We start from the raw sequence: 26,853 nt of genomic DNA, 5'->3' as shown, positions 1-26,853 counted from the left end.
GGGAATGAAGAGATTTAAAGGGCATTATTGTCCTGTGAGGTGCCTGTGCTATGAGATTCTCCTGGGATGTGCTGTACCTACGTCAGTGTCCCCTGAGGACCATTTCTGTTGCTAAGGCATGCGCACTGGCACAGTGACCTGCAACACAGGACCTGTCACATCTCAGTACCCACTGCCACCCATGCTCTAAAGGCTCTGTGGACAGAAACAGTCATCATGGTATGCTGCTTGCCTGGAAAACTGAAATTGATCCATCTATACATATGCTAAATATTATCCTCCAGCCAAACTGGAGAGACAGAGTGGGCCTCCGGGGGAATTTTAGCTAAGCTGTTTTTCCATCCATTTATGTTTCATTCAGTAATCAAAGAAAGCACACTATGAGCCTGATTTTGTAAGTTAGAGAGAGACTACTGGGACACTGTTTGCCTCATCTTGCAGTGGTCTCTCAATGACAGCTCACAAGAGAAACCACTCAAGTCTCAGCCCCAGGAACAGTGAATCCTCCTGAGCAACCTGGTTTGTTTTCGTCTTCTAGACACTGAATCATGTAATTCATTACTGTTTCTTTCTTTAGCATGGGTACTAGGACACTCAGAGCCAGAGTGGCTCCCTACTCGCAGGTAATGCATGGAATATTAATAACATACATTTTGTAAACTATTTAAACCTTGGCTCCATCTTATTTTTCTAGTCTTCCCTTTGCCCTAATTCCCTCACTCCACTGTTGGTTTCTGTATTTTCTAAAGATGTTTCAAATACATTTGGAGAGGTAAAATAGTACATAGATAACTACAGTGTACTCTGTAAAATGCAGAAAGGTTGTAACTTTTCAGTAAACTGACTCCACAGCCTATTTTCTATGAGATGAAATATTAAATGCAGAGAAACTATAGTATACTCAAAAAATGCAAAAGTCAGTATCTTCTCTATTGACTGATCCCATAGCCTATTTTAAATAAGGTAAAAATTAAATATATATAACCATACTGTACTCAGTATAAATGCAGAAAAGAAATAATTTACTAATTATTTCCACAGTGTACCTTTAATCAGGTCAAGTACTAAAACATAACTATTAAATGCACAGATAACTATAGCATACTTGGTACAAAGGCAGAAAGTCTGTGAATTTGCTATTAACTCATCCCACAGCTCATCTTCAGGATTTCTCAAAGTTGGAGTGATTATTTTTGGTCTAATATATCATTTTTGGATACAAGCACCATCAATTCCAGATTAAGGATCATTATATATTTATATTGCTTATGCTATTACTTGTGTTAGTAATGCTTTTCTGCAGTCAATAAAACAAACGAACAATCATATTACACATGGGTTTTTATTACATCTTGTTTAGAAGAGTACGGCTTCCAAAGGGTCATTAATAGAAAGCCTAGCAATCATTTTAATCACTAAGATTTTTAAAGCTCTCAGGAAGGCACACTGTAAGGGAACTGCCAATGGTAATTGTGCAGCTCACTTTTTAGGACACTTCCTAAATAACTACATGCAGAAGCCCAGTTTTTCTACTATAAAATGGGAACACCTCATGGCACGGGTTAAAAAAAATCCATCTTTGGTACTCCAAGTGTGAGGAAACCGAATTTTAGAGCCATTTGGGAGAGGGCTCTACAGTATACTATTTAGCACAATATTAGAATCACGTATTAAACAGGACCTCATGCCACTGCCTCCTCCTTATTCACAGGGTGAAGCCAACATGGCAAAAACTTCGGACAACTGAAAAAGTAAATCAAAGCATTCATTATCGCTTGAGATTATATTTGGACTGGGAAAAATAAGAAAATCTTGCCGATCACCTTACCAACTCTGACACAGAATCTAAATCAAGCAATATGGAAGATAACTCGTTTTCAAATCCCCTATCCTGCTGACTAAACTCACTTCCACATAAGAAGGACCTGAATCAAAAGGAAGCTTCCTGGCAGTAAGTAGTGACCATACTTTTCATTTCCTTTGAGCTAATCAGACATGGCTGACAGGAAAGAGGGCTTGAGTCTGGGAGCTATTTTCTCTTTTTCTCTATTTTTAGATTTTGGTTCCAAGACTGATGGTGGAGACTGACAGACACTAGGGGGATCTCTAAAGTGACAGAATAAAAACCTATGCTCCTTTCACTAACACCATTTTCTAATGGGCTCCTGGCAGTGTGCAAACCTCGTGGTCACAGAACAGAGTAAATGTGTCAACAGTCTTTTTAAGGTTCACTGAAAATCACACTGAAAGGTGTGAAGAAGGCAGATACGAGAGAGGGCGAATAGAAACCCGGAGATAAAAGTAGATCACCTAATGGTAAAGCATCCTTATTTGAGAAACTCAGATCACACGGGGCTTAATTATGTTTCAATACTCACTCAATGAACACTGTGCCAGGGCTGTGGGGGTGGGTGAGCCTTACCACCTCAAAGGAGGGACAGAGGGACAATCATGAAAGTTCAGAAGAAGAGAGATGACTTTCCTGGAGAAATCTGGGAAAGGCTGTAAGAAAGGATTAGCACTTAGAGGTATGAAGAATACATGAGAATCCATAAATTTGTTTTCAGTGTTTGTGAGAAAGGGTGGAGGGCGGTATAAATTGGGAGTCTGGGACTAGCAGATACAAACTACTATTTACAGAACAGATAAACAAGGTCCTACTATATAGCACAGGGAACTAATTTCAATAATTTGTAACAACCTAGACTGAAAAAGAATATGAAAAATATAGATATATGTATAACTGAATCACTATGCTGTACAACAGAAACTAACACAACATTGTAAATCAATCATAATCCAACTTTTAAAAAGTAAAAATTAAAGTAAGATAAAGAATACATAAGAACCTAACGTGAGACGAGAGGAGGGCAACAAAAGTGGATCAATTACCATTCCAACTGGAGTTCACCGAATAGACACATCCTTACTCCAGTTATGGCTCCATTCCATACTAGACTCCTGTCCTGCTGCCTGGCCTCTCTTCACTCTGACCCACATCCTACACTATCAGGACTGCCTCCAACAACAAGTTTCAACGGATCTCCTTTATAGACCTAATGAGGGTGAAGCTTAGCATTCCCTAGTTCCCCACAATCCAATACCAGCTTTCCCTTTCCAATTTCATAAGCCTCTAGGTTCTTTTAGGACACATCCGAGACACTACAAGCCTCTTGGGGCTCTAGTACAGCCACAGTGGGGATCACACATGCCCCTGCAAACACTTTCCTTCCTTCTTGGGTCAGCCTGGCTCCCATTTCTACAGGACCCACTCATTCACCGGATGCTCACTGACTGAGCCCCAGTGCACGTCGGGCACCAAGCCAGGCACTGAGATCCAGACACAAAACCCTAAATCACTGATAGTAAGTATTACTCACAATATGTATTTTACTAGCAGATTTTTAACAAAGTTATAGAGTTAGCTAATTCAGACTATATAACCATAAAATTATTCAACATATTAAAACTTAAAAGTATAGAAAAATAAGCTAACAGTCATGCATGTTATCAATAACCCCCTCACTTAACAGATGTTAACATTTTTTGTCATGTTTGCTCCAAATGGTAATCTTAAATAAAATGTTACAGATTTGGCCAAAGCCTAATTCCTGATAGCTTCCTCCTCCCCTTCCTTTCTAGAAGTACCACTATCTTAAATTGACGTCATTCCAAAACAGTTTTTATACTTTTATTAGACATGTACTGAATCATAAATAATTTCACACACTGTTTAAATTCAGTATTGTGTATATTTTGAAATGTTCATAATGATAACCACCTATCTATCCTTTTGTAACATAGTTTTCACTTGTCTATTTTGCAAAGGTGTCCATGTTGACACATGTAGTTATTTAACTGCTCTTGAGTTTACTTATCCACAGTTCATTTCCCATTTCTATACTGATTCTAGTTTTTTACTTTTGTAAATAATGGTACAATAAGCATCTTTGTACCTCTCTTCCTGTGCACACCTGTCAGACTTTCTCCAATGACATCAAGTTCTTAAAGTTTTAAATTCTACTCTCCTGCTTGCTGATTCTCACTCATCGTTGAGTTTTTTCAACTTGAGTTTTTTATTATCTGATTGTGAGTTCATCTTTGGTGATGTTAGTTTCTCAGCTGGGGATTCCTGAATAATGCACAGTTACATTTGGGCTCCAGACCCACACGTGGTGCACACAGAGGGTTGTCCTTTGAGGGTCATGGCTTAACGCGGTGTTCCTAAGTCCAAGTGTACCACCATGAACACATAAAGCCTCATACTTTGGTCCCTGCAGGTGTATTAAACCTAAGACTAGTGCTTTTTGGGGCTTCGACTGGGTCAGGGCCTCCAGCCCTGGCAGCTCAAATGCTTCTGGCTCCAGCTTTCGGTTCTCTATCTCTAGTATCTAGGGATTTTCCTTTCTCCTTTGCCATTTCCTCCAAGTACTGACTTGAATTATTGATATATCAAGTACTTCTAGGAGTTTATTAAGAAAAGTTTTATGTTAGTTTAGTTGGCTAAACTGCCAGAATGAAAGAAAGTCCTAACTGAAATCTTTAAACCTTGATTTAATTTTTCTAATAATACAAAATTATATTTGAAAAAAATCTTTTGGTCCATACTTTTTGGAAATATACAATACTGCATTAAGTTTGTGAATTGCTTTTTATGGTGCTAAAGATATCAATAACCTTTAAAAAATACTGAATAAAAGTAAACTAAATTTTTGTTTTGACAATTTTAACATCCTTGATAATTATATAATTGAGTAGCACAAAGCTAGAGTTAGAAATTTTTGATTTATAATTTTACAGATTGCTTATAATTTCTCTTCCTATAAAAAAAACCTGCCTGGATATTTTTTAAATGATCACATAATTTGATATCTGTGTTTAAAATGTTTCTTGATCTTATTTGTATGTTTTATGCCTTACTAAACATACAAAACTAAAATATGCACAACTGTTAAGAGTCAGAGATAAAAAAAATTCATGAGAATACAACTTATCTGTCTCCTATTTTAAATGCATAGCAACCAGCTGGGAAAGAGAAACTACAGAAAGCATTCTATTCACCAAGAAGGACTTTTTGGCTACAAGTAACAGAAGATACTGAGAAGCAGAACAATTATGATGTTAGGAACAAAGGAGAGACAAGTTAACTATGGGCACATACCTACTCAGGAGTAAACAAACCAGGCTTAAAAGTGCAAGCAACAGAAGTATTTTATGGTAGGCTTCACCAGAATATGTAAATACTAAGAAAGGAGCCTCCAGATTGGATAAGCAGTGATTTCACCATTTGGAGCTTGTGGCAATAATTTATGTAGTAATGATGTTTTAAAACAGCATAAGAGGCTATTTAAATATAAAACAATCCTTGTGATTAAATGTGTGTTTTCAGTAATATACTAGCTTTGTATTTACTACATTTGACTGTACAATTATCTCACATAGTATTTTGTATAGTACTTTTACAGAGCTCTGGAAACACCCAAGGTAAATTGAAGGTATTTTTAGAAGCTGGCTAAATGTTTTCACATAGAAATATCTCTTAGTTAAAAAAAAAAAAAAAAATATATATATATACACACATATACCAGGTTTTCAAAGCCAATCAGCTTTACCAAATAACTAGCAATAACTAGCAATTAATTGTGAAAAACATCCATTAACCATGTCTACATGTAAGAAATCAAATCTCTAAAGGCAGTATAGGAGCTTTTGCTAGAGAAGCTTACCAGTGCCATCCATACAGAACGTTTCTGGCACAGGATTGAAGGTTAATATCACAAGAGGTTTCTCAAAATTAGAATAAATTGACATTTTTGTCAAATTCAGGAAGGCAGGTTAACAGTGACAACACTAAAAGGATCATTCACTGCATCTAGGACAACTTAATATGGCCTGTGACTGCAAGACCTGTAAGAAGATCGAGCCATTGGCCCTGTACCTGGTGCTGGCGATGCTGGGTGATTCTGCTCCAAGCCTACATCTTTCTAGCTGACTGGCCACAATCTGCCTTTCCACCTCCAGTTCTCGGGTGAGTCGCTGAAACTGAAGCTCCTGTGAGTCAAGGAAATAAAAGGCATATAAGGCACCAAGTTTGCTCAGGCAGATGCATAATTCATGTACGTCACAGGAAACACAGGAACATACCCATAACACAACGTTATAGTGTGGCCTTATGAAATTGGGGTTTTGGGTAGAATTGCGGGCCAAAACAACCTACTAATTTGTAGCTTTTACAAACTCAGAGGCACTAGAATATGTGCCTTTGTTTGGAGCTGGAAACATGTAGATCTTTATTTGGCCTTTTTTGGGGGGTGGGGTTCGAATTGAACCTTCAAACGGTACTTTTGCTAGTGACGTAGTAAATGTAAGGTTTGCAGAGTCCTTACTTGCTGTGCCTGCATTAGAGGCACACCAGCCAATACAAGCTCTTCACCTTCAGCAGCTGATTTTTAAATCCCTCATGCTGTGCATTAGCACAGCATTAAAAACAACTGCCACAACAAGACTCACTTGGCCGTGTTTGATACAGAGCCTTTTAATTGTTATGAAAAAAAAGCACAATCCCACAGAAAAAGTCTTGCTATATTTATCTACAATACAAATTTTTTCTACTGTCACAAATGCATTCATGTGTCACTGTATGAAGGGAAAGGAGAAAAAAATAATGAAAAAGTCTGAGCCATAAAACAGAATTTAAAATTGTATTAAAAAGCTAGAAAGACTGTCTAAGGAAATTATATTCTTCATTCTATGATGCACTATGAAGGCAAAGAAGTTTTATTCTAGGAGATGTTTTAACATTATTTGTACTTATCTCGTTGATACCTTGACAGGATTTTAACAGGAAGTATGCGATGCTACAAAATATCTACAAATCAAATCAAGTATACTCTGAAGGTGCTAAGCCACAAGTGACATCCCCAGTAACACCCCCAGCTCCCTGGTGCCGTAGGAACTCCTCACAAGTCTACTCAGAGGAAATGCTGAACTGTAAGCAGTTTAACTGGACAATGGCTGCGAGTTCAAAATACCCAGCAGATGAACCCTATGCCTAGAAACTACCCTTAGAAAAGTTTTCAGAAATAAAACGACCTTAGTTTTGTTTATAATTATAATATTATTGACAATATATTTATGACAATGTCTATTTGCTTGCCATGGAAAAATAAAAACAATTCAAAAGTGTACTAACTCCCTGTGGAATCAGGCAAATGTGCAATTACTTGACAGCACTGGCTGTGCAAATTCTACAAACTATTTTCAGAATAATTCTTAAGAAATAGTCCCTGAAGTCCTTACTGCTTCCTGATATTGAGAGTCCTTTTCTAGAGAGCCCAACTGGAGTGAGTGTAGAGGGCAGGGCCTGAATCAAAAACAGCTGGCTCAATAACACTGCACAACAGGACCACAATCTGTGAGTGGGATGTTGCCTACCTCTGCTTAACAATTCCTAGGCTTTTAATAAATGTTCAACAACAAAAGATGAGATCAGTTATAACTGTGCAACACTTGGTAACAGGGTAAGATAATTATTTTAAGGACAAATAGTATGGTTACTTCACATTTAGTCTTTCTTTGCCCTTAAACAGTATCATATTTTTTGTGATACAGTTCTATTCTTTCCATTATTTTGCTCAATTGTTTTCCCAGAAGAATGGCTGCTTGTATCAAGCTAGCCCAGGAAAGGATCTGTGAGTCTCAAAATATTCCCCAAGCCATCAAGTTACTTTTCTCAGTTCAGTGGCTATTAGGGATTGAGGGCTCAAGTGTTTTCTTCATTTTGGGATGGCCAAAATTTACCAGTGTAGGATTAAGGCACATTTCAAGTTAGAACATGAAAAAAATTTCCAATAATAGAAAAAAAATTCTATTTTAGTGGATTTTTATCATGCTTATAGCTGCCTATGGCCTTTTGAGCATCCTTACAAAGAAATGGGGGATTTCCTGCTTGAAGGCAGAAGCCAATATTTACTGTCCCACAATTTCTTCCCTCAGAAGAAGAGACAGGTGACTGGCTCCACCAAGAAGATGCTCGACAGTGACTCAGATGCTGAATCCAAGACGCGGACATCAGAAAACATGAAGCTCGTTTTCTCTCTTTCTTCTCCCTTTCTTCTACTCCCCTACAGTAGGATTCAAGGTCAAGTTTCTAACATGGAAAGGACCTGCACACAAATGATGTTTATGCTTGGTGGCAGTGGCAGTGGCAGTGGCAGTGTTTTCTTTACTTGATCTGACACAGTTCCTGGAAGCCTGGTCTCGAGTCTTGTTCTCCAGTTCTTGCAACAATTGTGGGAATTCACCTATAATCACTTAATAAACACTTTTCTTCTTTCATCATGATCCATCTGTTTCTTGCAACTAGAAACGTTGACCAAAACGTGTAGAAACCGTTTATGGTTGTTAAGTTGCTAGAAGAGCCTATGTACCCACGATGCAGCTACATTTTCTTAGAAGTTGGACTATTCCTTCCACATTCATGTGGACGAGTAAAGGCCACACTGTATCCCTCCTGGCTGTGGAGCCCATAATACTGAACATCACCGGCTGCTTTTATCAAACCATTCTACCCTTTGTTCGCCCACACTTTCCACAAGTAGGACATCATCAAAGCCCTCAAAGCAGACGGTCAGGAAGCTAATTTGTAATGGTTACATAATACCTGTGAATATTTACAAGTAACATATATGTATGCTTTGTTGTAAAATTATGAATATTACATCTACAGAATATAATTTGAACTCCCACATGTGACTGGCACCAAGATGGATGAGTAAGATATAAAGATTTAACAATTCTGTCTCTACTGTTTTCTTCGATGTGGAAGATAGCATTACACAGTCATATAAAAACACATGTAATGATTTCCAAAATCACACTCATTAAGATGATTATGCTGAGATACCACCTATAAATTTTACATTTCAATATTTTATCCTCTAAACATAGAGTGTGAAGGCTGATTCTTACATAGGTATCTAAAACTGGACATCTAAATTATAGGGGAGTCCTTTGAGAAGAACAAGGAAATCATGCTAAAACTGCCCATGATTTGGTAGCTGACAATTTCCTCCTAAATTCTGTCCAACAAGACCATAAAGAAACTTAGAAAGCCAAAGCTACTAACACGCCATAGAAATGGAGTCAGTTTGGGGGGACAGTATGCTCAATGGTAGAGCACGTGCTTAGCATGCACGAGATTCTGGGTTCAATCCCCAGCACCTCCATTAAAAAAAAAATCTAATTATCCACCTAAATAAAAACTAAATTAAAAAAAAATGGAGTCAGTTCACATGTGTTTGGAAGCTTTTCTTTATATTGACCTCATCTCTCTCAGGTAAGTATACTGATAAATACTCTCTGAAAGTCAAGGTAACAGAAGAACACAAAGATTCACTTTCATGAACTTGGATGGCAACCAGAGCTGCATGGTCTGAGACGGCCCAAAGAAGGACTTGCCGCCCCAGTAGTCAGTGCCTTCAGGGGCGCTCCAGTGGCAGAGAAGCTCCTTGCCCAAGGGCATGCCCTTCTGGGTGTACTGCATCCAGCTACCGATTGAGAGGTGCCCAGATTTGCTCCAGAGCTTCCCGTGGGCTTGATTGGCCTACATGGTATTCAGACTTCTCCCCTGCCCAGGCCTGCCTCTCCCTACCCTCTCCTCCACACATGCTGGTCTGTAATAAACACCCTGAATGCAAGACTCTCCTTCCATGAGAACTCACCCTTAGACAGTACTGGTTTTTTGGCTTCCTTTTATATGACAGAATTCTTTTCTCACTCCCATATCGTGAGATTCTTTAAATGTACAGAAAAAGTACAGATAGTAACATAATGAGTTTTGCTGAACCCCACCCAGCTCGAGCAAATCTTACTATTTTGCTACATTTGCTTCAGGTTTTTTGAGAGAGAGAACACAGATACAATGAATCCCGTGGTTCTCTTTCCTGGGTTCTATTCTTCTCTCTTCCTCCCTCCCCAGATGAAACCATTACCCTGAATTTGGTGTTTAATACTCACATGAATATTTTATATTACTACTACTCCATATATACAGATTCATACATAATATATATATTGCTTTGCATATTCATACAATTTATATTAACAGTATACTATACCCAGTCTTCTGCAGATTGCTTTTATTGTAATATGATTTTGAGATTTAGCAATACCAGGACACATAGATCTAGTTCATTTCCATTGCTCAATAGTATGCTATTGTATGACTCCAGCACAATATATCTGTATATTCTCATCATGATGAGCCCTTGAGTTGTTTACAATTTTGTGCAATTATAAGAATGCCGCAAAATAAGCAGCCTGTATAAATCACTTTGTGCACATGTGCCAGACCTCTCCAATAGAGATGGAGAAGTGGAACTATTGGATTGAAGGCTATGCTCATCGTCAACTTGGTAACGGTTCTCAAACTACTTTCCAAAGTAGTTGTACCAATTTATAGTCCAGTCAGTAGCGCACGTGAGTTTCAGTTTCTGTATATTTTCACTGATATTGACTTGCATTTTGGTGCTTAAATTTCTTCCTTCCCTCCTTCCTTCTCCCTTTCCTCCTTCCTTCTTTCCTTCCTGTAATCAGATAGGCATGGGATGCTATCTTGCATTCATTTTATTTTGTATTTCCCTGCTAACCAGTATCTTTTTATGTTTATTGGCCATTTAGGTTTTTAATCTCATAGATATGATAAACTCTCAGGGGCAGACGCTTCCCCTAGGGCTACTAGCACCCAACCCTGTCCTCTTCTGTGGGACAGGTTTCCCAATATCCTTACACTAATGTTGTAGCTTTGCAACCTTTGAGGTTTAGGCAAGGGATCTCGCAGAGAGTCCTCGCCTTGGGCAGCCCTCAGAGGGCATGCAGCATGTGCTGGCAGACGGCCCCTCTGCGTCCCCTAGGCCTGACACGTACCTTCAAGGTGGAAGCCAGCTTTACTGCTTGCTTAGCTTAGGAGACTCTCTTGTTGGTTTTTGTTTCTGTGAATACTTTCTTGCCAGCTCAGCCTTGGTTCTAAAAAAACGACTTAAATACTTTATTCAGCATATTTAATTTCTTTCAGAGGAAAGACTGGTTAGGGTATTGAATATGCCAGCAATGGGGCATCTCCCCAGCTTTTTCATATTTTCTCTTAATTTCTCTGAGCTACATTCAGGGAGAGTTTCTCAGTATTTCCTTCGGTTCACTATTTCTCTGTTTGCCTCCTTAAGGGTTTACCTCATCTATTTTACTTTTCTCCAATGACAGTATTTTCTGAGACTTCTAGTTGGTCCTTTTTCACATCCATCTGTTCCTGCTGCTCATCTGGAGTGAAACCTCTTATTTCTCCCTTCCTATTTAGGTTTACCTTTACCTCAACTCCAGGTACCTCAGCCCTAAATGAGGCTTTAAATTGGTGACTCAGTGTTCCTTTCAAACAGAAATAATACTACATACACATCAAGTCACGAGGTGCCTGTCTCCTGCCGCTGGCTTCCAGAAGCCCTGGGAAGCTTTAAGCAGGAAGAGCACCACTCCAGACCCCGGCTTCAAGGACTCTGGGGTAGCACTGAAAACAGGGTAGACTTCACTTCACCCTCTTGTGGCCTAGTCTCTCTCACCCTCATTAAATCCTCACTGACGGCCAGCAGTGACCTATCTCCTGACCCTTTCCAACTGTGCCCAATTAAAGCCTCATTCTGGTTTCCAAATTCTCAGAATATTCTCCATCTCTGGGTTACTAAGACGACTCTCCACCTACAGGCTTTAATTGTAATGTAGTTCTTTCCTGAAAATACTGCTTTTTCTGACTGCACTCTGGTAAGGACTATGCATTCTGCACACAACACACCTGGGATGCCACAGAGCAGGGAGCTGGCCTTCTCCTGGCTCCTCAGAACCTCTACTTATGAGTGGGAAGTTGTGTACAATATTTTTCATTCTTCTCCTGTCAGTACAATCTGTAATCATACTGCCTCCTACGTCTTTGACATTAATAAGCCGTGTTCTTTTTTTCCTAATTGGTAGAGACCATTACTCTTCCAAACACGTGCAAAAGCTCCTTGTGCTTTGGGGCTCATGCCAGCCAACCATAGGTGCCCACCTGTATCACTAGCATCTGTTTACTCCAAGTTGTTCTAACTGATTCACTAACTCAGGAGTGGCTACAAGAGTCACCACCGCCATGATGGTAGCCATTAAGAAAGAGCAGTAGGCATTCCTATCAGGCCATCAGCAATGACACACTCAGCCTCCTGTCCCCACATTCTCACTAATTCTCAGTTCCCTTCCAGACGTGGTGGAGGCAGTGTTCCTTCTGGTCTAAGGTCAGCCCCTCCACGCTGTCTTGTCTCTTCCAGGATCTTGCTTCTCTTTCTTGAATTGTCAGCTTCTGCTCAGTTTAATGCTCAAATCTTTCTCATCAGGATCTCAGGACTTCTTGATCTCAGTACTCCTCAATCTCTGTTTTCTTCCCTAGTTGACCTATACTACCTTCTATTAAATATTTATCTTTAAATTGACTCCTTTTTAAGATAGTGTCTTCCCAGTATTAAAATCATTGAAATCCTGGCTTCTAAGGCTTCTGTATAATTTTCTTACTATAAATTGAAATACATAGTTTTTAAAGACGTTCTTCTGTGTACTACAAGTCAATTTACATCAGCAGTACATGACACCAGGCGTCAGCATACCTTTCCCTGCCTATTCATCTCAGCAGGAAAGTTCTGAGTACTGGTTATACCGAAGGAAATAAACTGACATGGTCATTATTTGATGCAATCAGCACTTAACTAAGGAAGCATTCTTACTTCAATCATTGTTGCTTAACAATCTTCCAATAAATAATTCACATTTCAAATTTAGTATGGTGAAAGAGTTTCATATCACTAAAAGATCAAATATCACTGAATGATAATGTCAGATTTTTAAGGTTCAGAAGATTTGACAGCATATGTCCTATCTAAGGACGTACTACAGCATTTTTTTTCTCTTTCCCATGTTTAAAAGATGAATAAATTATGGCCATGATCATATCTTTGAAGCTCTTAAATCAGGCCTAGGGAACTATTTTAAAAATGAATATTTAAGAGCTAATAAGAAATCCACAAAACATCTCAAATACCATTCCTTAATTTAGGCTGATACCAAAACCAAAGCAGTCATATTTTCAAAGCAACCTTGAAAATTCTCAACCTTAAAATAACCACCCAATAGTGCAGAGGTGATCAAATGTCCTGATCGTCTACCACAGTTTACTCAATAACTGACAAGTCATTATTAAGTCTCCTTGGTAGTTGATAAAAATCAAGCACAATTAATTATGGAAATGCTAAGCATATGATGTCTATCCCCTTTGTAATGACTAGATCCCTTTGTTAAAAACAAACACTGCCTTTCTCAACCAAACCACATTCTGAGAACATCAGTGTCCCCACTGTCCCCCACGTCTGCCCTTAAAGGAAAGGGTTCAAATCTTCAAGTCAGTTTGAAAAATGCTGCCCAGACAATTCCAAGTCTTGGGGGTTCACAGTGACACTAGCATATTAAAAGTTCTGAGCTGTCTACCAGTAGGAAATTGGCTCACTTTGCATAACCTAGCAATTCTTTGACTTCTTGAAACCACACACACTTTTCCTTTTCCAAGAAGTAACTATTAACATCTCAAGAAATAATATTGTCTTGCAGAACACAACTTAGGCAACACTGAAAAATTCAGCTCATTCTTACTGTATTTAGGGATGCTTGAACTAAGAGGTACTATCCTGTATTGCAAATTAAAAATATCTTACACTGGGAAACAAAATTTTAATTCCTTTTAACCAGGATGAATATTTACAAAGGGAAGGTCACCACAAAGGGTTAACCCTCAAATGGAAACTCCTGACTTCATGCCACTCTGAAGACAGGAAGGGGACACATCATTAGGATGCTTCTGCTGGATTAGTTGCCCCTCACTGCTTCTTATGTTTAGATTGTCTTTAAGATAAAAGAAAAATACAAGACACAACCACCAATCTGATTTTTTGTTATACTAGCTAACATTCTAACAGGAGATGAGATGATCAACATTCAGATCTTTGGTGTTTTATCCTACTATCAAACCACACAGGAATATACCAAGTTCTAGCTTTGATATCTATCCTCCAGTTTTAATGAAGCAGAAAGAAAATAGCAGAGCTTACCAGATGCTCTAAATTTATATTCTGAAGCCCAAGTTCTTATCTGTAACTCTGTCACCAAAGCTCCTTTATGAGGACATCAAAATAAAGGAAGAGAGGTTTACATTAAAGCGCACTAATGAGTTTTGCTTAGAGGCTAAGAAGACTAAGGCATTGAGGTAAAAGCCCTTCCCATGGCACCACTGACGGCTTCATAAAGCCTTATCTACTCAACAGTAACTCATTGCCGTGGCTCTTTAATCTCTCCCCCGGTGATCTCTGACCACTGCACGGGTCTATGTACACCAGTGATGTCCAAATCCACCATCTTGAGTCAGACTCAAACTGATGTTTTCAATGGTGATGAGCTAACAGCTCTTCCTGCAGGATGAGCCAAGCCCACACCCACCTCTCCGGCCTCCTGTGTTTTCTATTTCTCCACTGCAGTGGTTCTCACAGTACCGGCCCTGAGCCAGCAGGATCAGCATCACCTGGAAACTTCTCTGAATCAGGAGTCGGGTCCAGCCACTTGTGCTTGAACAGGTCCTCCAGGAGAGTCTCATGCATACAAAAGTTCCAGAAGCACAGACTTAATGGAACCACCATTCCTCTTTTACTCAGGCTCAAACTCCAGGTGTTTTAACCTTTCCACCATTTCCTCCCTTTCTCTTACTTAATTCCCCAGTCCTCATATATTAAATGGCTTCCCGAATCCTGTCACTCAACCTACCACTGTTGAATCCATTTCCTCCCTCGCCATTCCTGCCAGTGCTACCTGTGGATGACTGCAGTAACCCCACGCTGTCTTCTCCACACCATGGTGGTGAGGGGCCTTGCCTCTGCTTTTCACGTTTCTTCCAGATAAATCTGTTGAGGGCATAATACTACTCATCAATAATCTCTATCCTTTACTGCATGTTTACTGGGTTCCTGGCTCACTGCTAACTGCTTGATATGCTTTACTTTGTTAACTCCCTAGTCAGCCTGCAAGGTATCAAGGTTTACCCTCATTCGTAGAGGGCTGATTTCCCTGAATTCATTCAAAACTAGGATTTGAAATCACAACAGTCAGACTCCTAACTCCATGGTATTGACACTGTGTACCACGCCCTTTCCATCCAACCTGTAATACAACTTATAAACAGCCAACTGCAGTCTGCCCCCCAAGTACCTTTTTTCGGTCTCCTGCCACTCCTCTTCATGACCCTGGATAGAACAATTCAGGATTTCCTACACACACCACTCAAAGCATCTTCTCACACTGCTCCATCCACCTGAAATACAACCCTCCTGTGGGCCTACAGTCCTCTACCGAGCCCTTGGGTCAAGTACTTGGCCATCACACCTGCTTGATTTACTAGGCTGAATTCTTCTTATAGGAAAGAGAAGTCTGTATTTCATCCATCAAGCTCCCTGCAAAATCTAAACAAGAAAACCCTGCTAATTCATTCAGGGTGAATTTTACGTGGCCCATTTTACTTAGTATGTTATAATTGATTACATACATTCTTAAATTTATTGATTATTGAGTATTTTTATATAAAGACAGGTATAATATATTATGGCTGATCCTTTATGAAACTCTTAGAGCACTTCAAACATAATAATAATCATATCCTTATAATGTAGATAAAAGAAATTAGAAAAACCAGTGGTACAGAAGAGTTTTCTACTTTTATTTAAAGTCACAGAGAGATATCAAGGCAGGGCTAGAATAAGAACCTAGGTTTCCCCAAATTTTGTTCTTTTAACAAGTTAGCTCTATCAGGAATTTCATATTCATGGTGGCAGGGATAAATAAGTTTTTTTTTTAAAGAAAAATAATACTGTGCATAATTTCAGTGGCAGAGTGGCTTCATGCTGTTAACATGACTTACTCCAAGCCACTGCATCCCCTCCCCTCAACTGCGTATACCTGTTTCCATCTGCCAAGTTCCCTGCTCTCTCAGGCACTGTAACCCGCCTCTCAGAAAATCAGGAGTTCCCCAGCCTTGGTATGCTGTTCTTGAAAACCTGTCCACCAGTCCACTGACACTTTAAATTATTAAACTAGAAATGTCTTCTTTTATTTTCATTTACCTTCTTCTCTCCTAAGCATTGAATATGTGTGTGTATGAATAAGTGTGTGTAAATGAAAATAATGCTAGTTAAGTCTTCTATTAGTTGACGTTTTACTAATTTATGTTTACTAGTAGTCAAATAAATATTCAGTAAAAGAGCCACAACATGAAAAATGGATTCTGGGAGCCAGGGCTAGTTATAGTTGTCAGCGACAAGTCTTGCTGTCATTTTCCAACAAAGCAGGTATTTGGTAAAATTAATGTCAAAAACACAAGGTGGTTTTCCTTAAAATGTAATGTCTTAAATACCTGATTAGGCATTACTTTAAAATTCATTAAGATATTACGAAAAATAATAATGAGTTAACATTAACAATTTATCTGGTTTTAGTGTACATAAATATTTCAAAATTAGCAAGAGCACTGATGTGTATCACCTAATGTTAGATGCTTATTTGAGAGCTAATTGACTGCACAAATGATAATAATGCATATAGATCATTATTTGCTAAAACGGAAAAGTGAGAGAAATAAATGACCAATCTCCCATTTCCTCTAAGTGGACTAGTTACTGCAAACACAGCAAAGAATATGAAAATGATAAGAGAAACAAAACAAGGCTAAATTTAATCTCCCTTTCTTCAGTAGGTCTAATAAATAGCACTAGGGAATAAGAGGCTAATTTTTTAAATGATTAATTTAAGGTTTGGTTAGCAACTTAATGAAATGTAATGGGGAAAGAAAACAAATACTGTCTAGTGCAGGTAGATCTTTTATGATTATACTTTACAAATTACTAGGCTTCCTTCTACAGTTGTTCTTTCTGCTTTGCAGCTATTTTAAGGCTAAAGTGTGTGTGTGTCAGGGGGAAGTTACTGGTATAAGAATATATATTTATTAGTTGCGCTCTAGTCAATTAAATGGCTCCTTGGGAAGGCTTGTTACTTGGTTCAAGAGGTATAAGAGGTATTCAACTGTTTTGTTTTTTTAACTTTTTAATTTTACATTCTATCTATATGGCTTCACTAACATCATTTGTTTCTAAACCTCTGGAAACCGTCCTGGGAATCTTGAGAAATAAGGTTAAGGAAAAGCAATGTATTATTGATAACCATAGGACGTATCTAACGTAGAAGAAACATTAAAGTCTTAGGACAGAAATGGGGCACGTCAATGCGCCTGCATTCAGACTCATGCCCACCCCACTCTTCAAGTCCACAAGTCCTTCCATACTCAGTGTCCCTGTTTTTCTCTGATTCTCTTGCTTTCTCCCCTAACATCCAACTCCTTCTACTGTTTATGTATATAGAAAAGCAATTTAAATTTACTCTCTGTTACTCTTATTTAATAGCTGTATTTTTCCTACTTAGCTAAAAAAAAAAAAAGAAAAAAGCATACAAGTTAAATAATGCTGTTTTACTAGTGTTAGGTCTATGTGGCTCTCAGCAGAAAACAAAGAAAAAGAAAAAGAGAAAAAGTTCTTAGAAAAAAGTACCAGATTTCATTATGTTATTTTCATTGTTCAGACTAAATTACTTGTCTGAAAGAATCTTTAAATTATCATATTTTGGATTCTTTTTCTCTTGCACACAACATATACTCATGAAATAATACATCTGCCCCCTGATGTTTGGAACAGGTATAATTTGTTATTGAAAGTCCTCTTATTAATACTAAGTACCACCAAATGAATGCCAACTGTGGGCCAAGCACTCTGCATATTTTTTTCTCTAATCCTTACAAAAGTACAGGCACTAGTGAGTTAAGCAATCACAGGGTGGGAAAGGCAAAATAAATGACTTGCTCAAGGTCACATAATTCATAAGCGAAGAGCTGGGAAAGGAATTCTAAATTCTCGCTCTTTCCGTTATAGGAAGCTGCAAAAATTAAGGTTGTCTCATTTTCTATTCCTGAAGGTTATATTTAGAACTGTAATTGACTTTACTGCTTCAAAACATTTTCTCAAATCAAATAAAGCCCTGGAATGTAATAAGAATTAAAGAGCCAGATGCTAGTAAATATGGGAACTTACTAATTATGACAAAGGTAGAATTTCATTCAATGGGAAACTGCTGGTATAATTAGAGAAAACAGAGCTAGATGACTACCTCAACCACACACACACACACACACACACACACACACACACACGTTCTATAAAAAATGTAGGGGGTGGAAAAACCACTGTATGAAAAGATGACCTAGGAATGTTTATAACCTTGGGCTGACAGAGACCTCCTTGAAGAAGATTAAAAAAATACCCAACATCATAAGGGATAAAATAAGCATATTTGACTACATAAAAATATAACTTCATAACCCAAAAGATCATGCAAACAAAGTCAAATGCCAAAAGAGAGAAATGAATATTTGTAACAAAACTTAACGTAACGGAAATTTTAAATCTCATACAAACAAATTTACAGAAACATAGTAAAAATAGGCAGAGTATCAACAAGCAATTCATCTAAGATGAAATGTAAATGCTAATTATAATAACAGAAAAAATGTTCAGTTTCATTCATAAGGAGAAAGAAAACCAAATAACAAGATGGTCAGTTTTCATCATACTGGCAAACATTTCCAAAGCATCCCATCCAGGGCTGGGGGGAGGGGAACACATGAGGAGAAGGACACATCCACATATTATTCACATTAGTGTGATTTGCTATTATAATCTGGTAACATCTATTAAAATTGAAAATGCATATTCCTCATGACTGTGCAATTCCACTTTTGGACATCTACTCTGCAGAAATAAAAGCACCCGCATGCATAAAATATTAATTGCAGCATTGTTACGAACACTTTGAACCTCTGTCTACATGCCAATATTTTAACAGACTATGGAATCTCCACATTACATGTAATAACTACTATGCACGTGGTTATTAAAAAGAATGAGCTGAACCTTTATCTATTGCCTCAGAAGGACTGTTATATGCAATTAAGTGAAAAAAGGCAGTTGAAGAGCTGAGTAAAATACAAAAAGATAATAAAGTAAAAAAACCTCTATATGGGTTGGTTTGAGCATGGAGAAAACTGTGACAGGAAGGCAGCAGATCAGTAAGACTGGTTACCCAGAAGACGGTGGGAATGAGAAAAGGATCAAATTATTGCTTAAATTTTTATATTATCTCTTTATATTGTTTCACTTGTTACAACTAGCATACGACTTAATTAAAGTCTAACTAAAAAAACTAAGAAGCAAGAAAAGAATAAAAGGTCTAATTAAAAAAAAAAGTATTGTTTAAATACTATCAGGACAGAACCTGCTCAGGAACCAATCCAATCCCTGGAAAATGGCATTTTGTTTGAGAGGAGAATAGACGTTTTTGGCTTTTGAAGTTATTAAAGTACTCTAAAGGGGTTCAATAATACTCTACCGACCTTCAAACAATGAGCAGCAACACTTAGATTTACAAGTTCCAGGCACTGGTAAGGTGCAGAGAAAAGGCGCTACGGGAATGTAAACTGGTGCCAACTCTTGGGAGGGGAATGTAATAAAACAAAACAAAAACAAAAACAAAAAACGTATATATATACCTACCTATTGCCCCATCAGTTCTAATGCTGAGACTCTGGATACACTTGGAAAAGTACCCCACGCTAACCAATCAAATAAAACTGGAAACAACCTAACATCCATCAATATTACATCTATAAGTGAGGACTGCATGCAATTGCCCGAAAGGGTTGAAGTAATTTGGACTGTAGACAGATGTCCTGGATTGTATTTTTACTAATAAGCTCTTGGTATTGTACAAGGTTATACCACTTAGTTAATGATTTACTTCTTTCATCTTTTGATCATATTCTGTTCTCAATAGCTCTCCTGTGTCATTTTTTGTTCTCCCCTCTTAATCCTCATATAAAGAGGATCCAATTTTACACGTCAAATCACAGGAAGAAAGCAGTGGCTGAAGTACCACTCGTGACAAATGACTAAGGGAAGAGTGGTTACTTCTTGCTACTATCACATGCTCTGCTTTCTACTTACTGAGTTTCAAAACAAGTAATTTCAGCAGATTTAGTGACCCTCACAAAGTTAAAATGTGAGATTTCTTTATATAGTCAGCTTGATGACATCAAAATATCAATGCTGATGAACAGTACTGGGATGGTGGATAAATATATTAAGGTGTTGTTTATTATTCAGACACTGATTTAATGTAATCCAAAATCTGTATTCAATATTTCTCACCATCTTACTCTATTAAGAAATTCCTTAACTAGGCATTATGTTGTAACATTGAAACTAACATATGTCAATTATATATCAATTTAAAAAATTAGGGCGAGGGTATGGCTCAGTGGTAGAGTGTGTGCTTAGCACATGTGAGGTCCTGGGTTCAATCCCCAGTCCCTCCATTAAAAATAAATAAACTTAATTCCCTACTAAAAAATTCCTTCTTTGTGTCTATTTTATGAAAATATCCAAAAACAGCCTTTTCCTCATTTTTATAAGATATTCAGGCCAGTCAGTTTTACACCAACAACTCATACCTCCAGTTAACAGACATAAAAAGATCAAGCTAAATTCTGTGACTGTCTTCTCTCCTTCTAGACGCAGGAAGTTAACATGGTGAGAGGATGCCACCCTTAAGCCAAATGCTTTGGTGCAGATGGTCCTCAGAACATCAGGTTCAGTTGGTGTTCCTGTCCAGGCCTGAGGCACTGGTAAGCGGAGGCTAGTACACTAGTCAATACCTGCCTTAGAGTGGCACCAGTCTTAGCATCTGGGACCTTGCCTGCCTGCCTGAGTGTGCAAGCCAGGATGAGGAGACTGGTCCCTTTGGGAAGGAAGGATGACAGAGGTTGCCACAGGAGACTTTCTGAGCCCATCAGCAGAGTGAATGAAAGGCCGGTGGAAGGGACCACCACACGGCAGGCTATGGGCTCTCTCCCACTCTCCTTGAAACTCAACCTAAAATGCCATTTACACTACACATCTGGGAGACCTATCTTTTAAAATAAGCTAATGGATTTCTAATTAAAATAAAGCATTTAAACATTACTGTGTAACGAATGTTAAGAATATCAAATGGTAGGTAAAAACACATAATTTAGCAAACCATCATTTTCTTGGCAGCACACACTAAGTTGGTTTGAACAGTACAGTGTTTTAGAGCAGCACATGTGCAGCTGGATCTAATTTAAGAATGACGACACTTTCACTGTAGTGGCTGCTGGGCTGATAACCCTAGCCTGGCAGCCTTGCAATCTAGGACAGTGTGCACAATGGCTGGGCTGTCTGCGGGCTCACTACCCCATCTCATCCATATGAGCACACTGTTTTATGACCAAATACATCCAATTTAACCATTCTCTTATATTTCCCTCCATGTTGTTAAAAGACTGTATCTAGCACAGATTCACTAAAGGAATTATAATACTAGTATTACTAGCTATTTACTAAGTGCTTACTATGAGCCAGACATTGTACTGAGGCTATTATAAATGGTGAGTACAATCAACACCCAGTGAATGACTTCCATGTGCTAAGCATCTCTTAGTTAATTGTTGTAAACACCCCATGAGGTACGTTATCATTATTCTCATTGAGATGTAGGTCGTAAGTGTCTAAGGTCACCCACTTGGCAAGCGGCAGAGTGGGGACATGAAGCTAAGAGGTGTCACTCTGGAGTTGGCGCTATCACTGTCTCTCAGCCTCACACCATGACCTACAGAGTGTAGCGATGAAACTGATTTCCAGGTGAAGAGAGGAAGATAATCATCTCTTAAAAACAATACAAGCCCAAGGAATCCATCAGAAGTCTCACTGCCTGGCTTGTTCTTTTCCTCTGATGTGTTCATCTCCTTCAATTTAATAACTGTGACTTGTAAGTCTTTCTTTGGCAGTATCTGAACAAGATGGCACTATTAAATAGTACGCTGATGGTCTCAAGTTCCAGGGAAGCAGCCTGGATGAAGAGAATCAAGTTTGCAGCTTTTTTAGAGATGCGCTTCTCCATGGTTTCCTATCCGATAAACAGGGCCTTCTGTCAGGTCCAGCTCACTTTACAGAGAGAGAAATGCCTTTGGTGGATCTTAAAACTCTTGGGACCACACATACGAACTCGTAAAGGCAAGCAGGAAAAGAAGAGCCCTACTGCTCTAACTGGATTTCTCCATTCTGAATTTTCTATGAGGATTTCTGTTTTTAAGCTCATTATTGTCAATATATCTGATTGAGAAAAATGCTAAACAAGTCCCAGGTGAGACTGCACCATAGCAACAGGCGTGCCATGAATTCTCTGGGGAGCAGAATTTCACAGAAGTATTTGATTGCCTATTCACACCCTTGATTACAACACAACGAGCTGTTAAACTAAACTGTATGCCATCAGTATACTGAATAATTTTAAAAATCCCTCTGTGAAGATATTTTTCACACACACGTTCAACATTGAGATGTGTTTAATTGTATGTAGCCCATTTCACTTTGATTTTGAAAACAAGATGGATTTTTAAACTATTTCAGAACTTGCCAATGTCACAAACTACTAATGTGACAAAAAAAGGCATTACCTTTTTTCACAGGTAAATATTGATTCCTTATTCTGATTCATAAATATTTGTTTAATTCTCCATTGTGATAATGACAGAATAAATGTACTGCCCTTAGAATTTGATCAGGAGTATTAAAGTACTATGTACCTTGAGCTAAATAAACAGTGGCCAAAGTAACTACAGAAACCCCCCCCTGAGGTTCAAACCTTCTCAGATTCGTGGTAGATTATATTTGGACGTGGCCTACTGATCAGCTGGGGTAGTATATTAATAACAAAAAACAGGCTACAGAGGAAAAAAAGTAGTTTATGTCTGAGGATTATCACAAAATGTCAATCATCCTACGGATTATGTCATAACCAAAAGTAGACCAGGTGAGAATACAGATGGCATGAGCAAAACCCAATCCATTCATCAGAAAATCAACGCAAAGCAAATCCATATTATTACCATCCATCTTCATGTTCAAATACAATACATTTAACCAACTTTCCCTCCATTTTGGCTGTAAATGATGCTGGAGACAGAGTGAAACATTTGGAAATATTCAAATCAAAGGACAGAGGAATGTTCACAAAGAGTTATTTTTATGCAACCGATTCTGTTATTTATGCTACTAGAAACACCCAACGGTGTGGATCTAATCCAAATTATTTACATTTGGTTTTGTGATGCATGGTACGAAGCTTCTGTAGCAGACTGGCCTTTCTAATTACGTTTTGCTCTATTATCAAAATCAGTTTACATGTCCTTAATATATACCTGCTGCAAGGGAAAGGCAGTGTTCCTGGAGCCTGCTGGGCAGGAGGACAGATGGCTCACATTTACAAATACACAAGACAGTATCCAGAGAAGAAAGAATTGACAGAACAATCTCAAACCTTAAATTACTTTCTAAGCACTTAAAGTTTACATAAGATCAGTAAAAGACACCTTGTTTACTTCCTTTTATTTTTGCTGATGTTGTATTTGGCCATCTTCTTAGAAGGCTGGGATGTTCCTTGAACTACCTAGAGCACAATTAGAAATTATCATTTCACTAAATAAACATGTACTTATATTTAATTGACTAGGCATGGTTTTGAGACAAATTCCTTAAAATCTATTCATACAATTAGAATATCCAGGACTATTTATTTCAAGCAAGCAAATAGAAAATAATCCTAATACAACAGAAATATGAAATGCTGAAAGCACTGTGTAACAGACACCTGTTGCTTTTGCCACCTAGCATCTTTTTACCTTTCTTCTAGATGTGCTATCCTGATTTTTCTGGTGGGGGGATCTCCCTTCCCTATTCTCGGACCATGTGAGTTAGTCTATCAAAAGTAGGGTTGCTGAAGATATAGAGAGAGTGGCAAGAACAACAAACAGGAGCTTTTAATAAAGATGAGGAATTATTTGGGGGCCAGTAAGAAGGAAGTGAGCTAAAGGACAGGGTTTTTTGGTCTAAGAATAGTGTTTAAGGGAAAGGTCACTTCAGATGAGGAAGCCCCAGACTGCTCTGCCAGAGACTGAATGGGCTGTCCGGTGGACACTGAAGTCACCCAGAGACTCCTGGTGGAAGAGCTGGACAAGTGGCCGTGAACTGGGGGCTGAGTGACCAGACAGCTGTCAAATGACAACAAAGAGGAGGAGGAGGAGGGGGTGGTACAGCCAGGCATGAGGGTCTCAAAGGAGCAGGGAGGAGTGCAGGGAGTACATATGTAAATGCCTGGGCAGCAAGGAGAATAAAGACTGTTTCCTGAGCTTAAGAAACCCAGTGGTGAAGAAAATAACCAGATGTCCCTAGAGTGAGTTTCACAGACTGTGGGGTCCCCTTGGGGGACAACCAGATTACTATTAAGGAAAGAAGTGGGGGAAGAAAGACATAAGAAGGTTGAAGATGTGGGATCAGTGGCTGCCCACAGAGCAGGAGTTCCAGAGGACGTGGGAGAAGAGTTCAGCATGGAGCACAGGGAGAATGAGGGTTAGACTGGACAAGGGGATAAACAGAGGATGGGAAAGGGACATTGGCAGCTAACAGGAAAACCAGACAGGCATGGACTTCTGGTGATGAACTAAGACAATGCAAGGTGTAAGACTGAGTGCTTAGGTCTCCAGAAGTAAGATAAAAACTTGTGGGTTGTCAGGGAGAAGGAGAGCCAGCTGAGCACAGGTGCTGGTGCAGTGGACCTTAGGTCTCAGCGGCGGGTCAGCAGTCCCCAGTCCCTTGGGGTGCCAGGTCTCATGCTCAGTGTGCAGGCAGTCACAGCCGGGCAGTTAGCGGGGGCTTGATCCACAGTGTGAGGAAGCAATGCCTACAAACTGCTGGACTCTGGAGCCAAAAGGAAACTCTATGCTTAATATTCCTGTATGGCAGCACTTTGCTTGGGAATCTCTTCAGCTAAATACCAAACTCATTGCTTACATGCTTCCCACACAACTGTGGGAGACAATTCAGTTTTCTCCCACTATGTAACAAGGATCAATTTTTCTCTAGTTTCCAGCTACATATTCCTCATTTCCTCTGAGCTCTCACTGGAAAAGCACCTTCCATGTCCATATTTTTACCAAGAGTCAGTTTATGGCAATCTAGGCATTCATTCCAGAGGCTGAAAGGAAGAATCTGTTCTTTGCCTCTTACGGCTTCTGGCGGTTGCTGGCATACCTAGGCTGGTGGCCACATCACTGCTGTTTCCATCTCCACCTTCACACTGCATTCTCCTCTGTGCATGTGTCACATCTCCCTCTGCCTCTCTCTTGCATGAAGGTCTGTGAAAGCATTCAGAGCTGACCTGAATAATCCAGGATAATCTCCTCCACTGAAGGCCCTTAATTTAATTACATCCATAAAGATTTCTTTTCCAAAGTAACACAGGCGAAGGTTTTAGGACCCTTTATCTTTGGAGAGGGGCGCATTACTCTACCCACCACGATCACAGTACAGAAGCACAGCATATGAATTTACTGCAAGTCTATTATGCCTACAAAAAAGTGTTGAAATTGAATTTGGCTCTTTCAAAGTGGCCATTTGTTACTTAATATTGCAATAAAAAGCTGCAAAATTACTTTCCTAGAGCTATTATGCTAATATGAAATACTTATTCTGATTTCTTCATTTACAGATAAGTGTAATTAACTTTGCAAACATAATTTAAAAGTGAGGTTGATAGTACAGCTAAATAGAGTAAGCACTGGTAAATTAGCAAATATAAATAGTTGCAAAGATTAAAAAAATTTTTCTGCAGAAAATCAAAAGGTTTTAGGAACAGATATGCCTATATTTTAAGAAACTACTCTTTAGGAAAATACTTTTTTCCCTTAGGAGCCAGGGTAAATAAGTGGCTGACATCTCTCTTTTAAAACTTAGTTACATTCAGTTTACACTTTCACTCTTTGTGATAAAGAAGGACCAAAGGTCATAAAATATCGGATGAGAGAATCCTGGCTGAGATGGTTTTAGAAGAGCAGCAGGCAAGCTAAGTGCCTGCCAATTTGATCAATTACGCTGGGAGTGGCTTCACAGCCAAGAAACTGGCTCACCCACTTGCATTTGCTGCTACAGTAAAGGGAAGCTGTAGAGAAGCACTAGTAGTGCTAAACAAATTAATGCATTTTCCGTAACCTAGAGGCAAACACTTTGGGGTTCTCTGTCTACAGCTGTAATGGCCAAATAAAAACTGTGTCCTTGTTAATAGCTTTAATTGCTTTGGTAAAGTTAACCCAAAGACCACAGGCCTGGTGGGAATTTTAACACTAAGAAAGGAAATTGTTCTTTTCCATTTAAGCCTAGCAGGCAAACCAGAGTTACATTAGAGAAATGATCATTAATACTTAATAGTGAAAAGAAAAAGTAATGACAACTAGGTAATTGTATTTGCAAAACGTTATTCTAAAAACAGTGAGTCATGTAAGTCACTTTGAATATATCGTTGTATTTTTGATATTAAAAAACATAAATAAGCAGCCTAACCTATTTTCTGTTATTCACATCTGTGAAAGGCTAGACTGCCTAGCCTGTGAATTCTTGGTAGGGTGCCCCATTTGTTTTCCAGAAGTATGTAAGTTTTCTCTTAAAGTATTCATTTTGCAAACCTAAACTAACAAAGTAACGATAAATGTTGAATACTTAAAACATAAATACCCAG

General features: G+C 38.7%; 1 protein-coding gene across 13 annotated transcripts in view; it reads right to left on the bottom strand.

Moving 5' to 3' along the window:
- PKP4 (plakophilin 4) overlaps nt 1–26,853 on the bottom strand; it is a 210,150-nt gene that overhangs the window by 92,723 nt on the left and 90,574 nt on the right. For 11 of the 13 annotated variants that reach the window (XM_064484801.1, XM_064484802.1, XM_064484803.1 and 8 more), the window contains one exon: nt 5,939–6,051. In XM_064484801.1, coding sequence (XP_064340871.1) covers nt 5,939–6,051 — 113 coding nt within the window. Of the gene's footprint in view, nt 1–2,378; nt 2,400–5,938; nt 6,052–26,853 lie in introns of those variants that run through there. The other 2 variants (XM_064484809.1, XM_064484811.1) reach the window with 2 other exon arrangements.

Source organism: Camelus dromedarius, chromosome 4, assembly GCF_036321535.1.
Source record: "Camelus dromedarius isolate mCamDro1 chromosome 4, mCamDro1.pat, whole genome shotgun sequence".
NCBI classification, from domain to species: domain Eukaryota; kingdom Metazoa; phylum Chordata; class Mammalia; order Artiodactyla; family Camelidae; genus Camelus; species Camelus dromedarius.
This window is presented reverse-complemented; position numbering and strand designations above follow the sequence as displayed.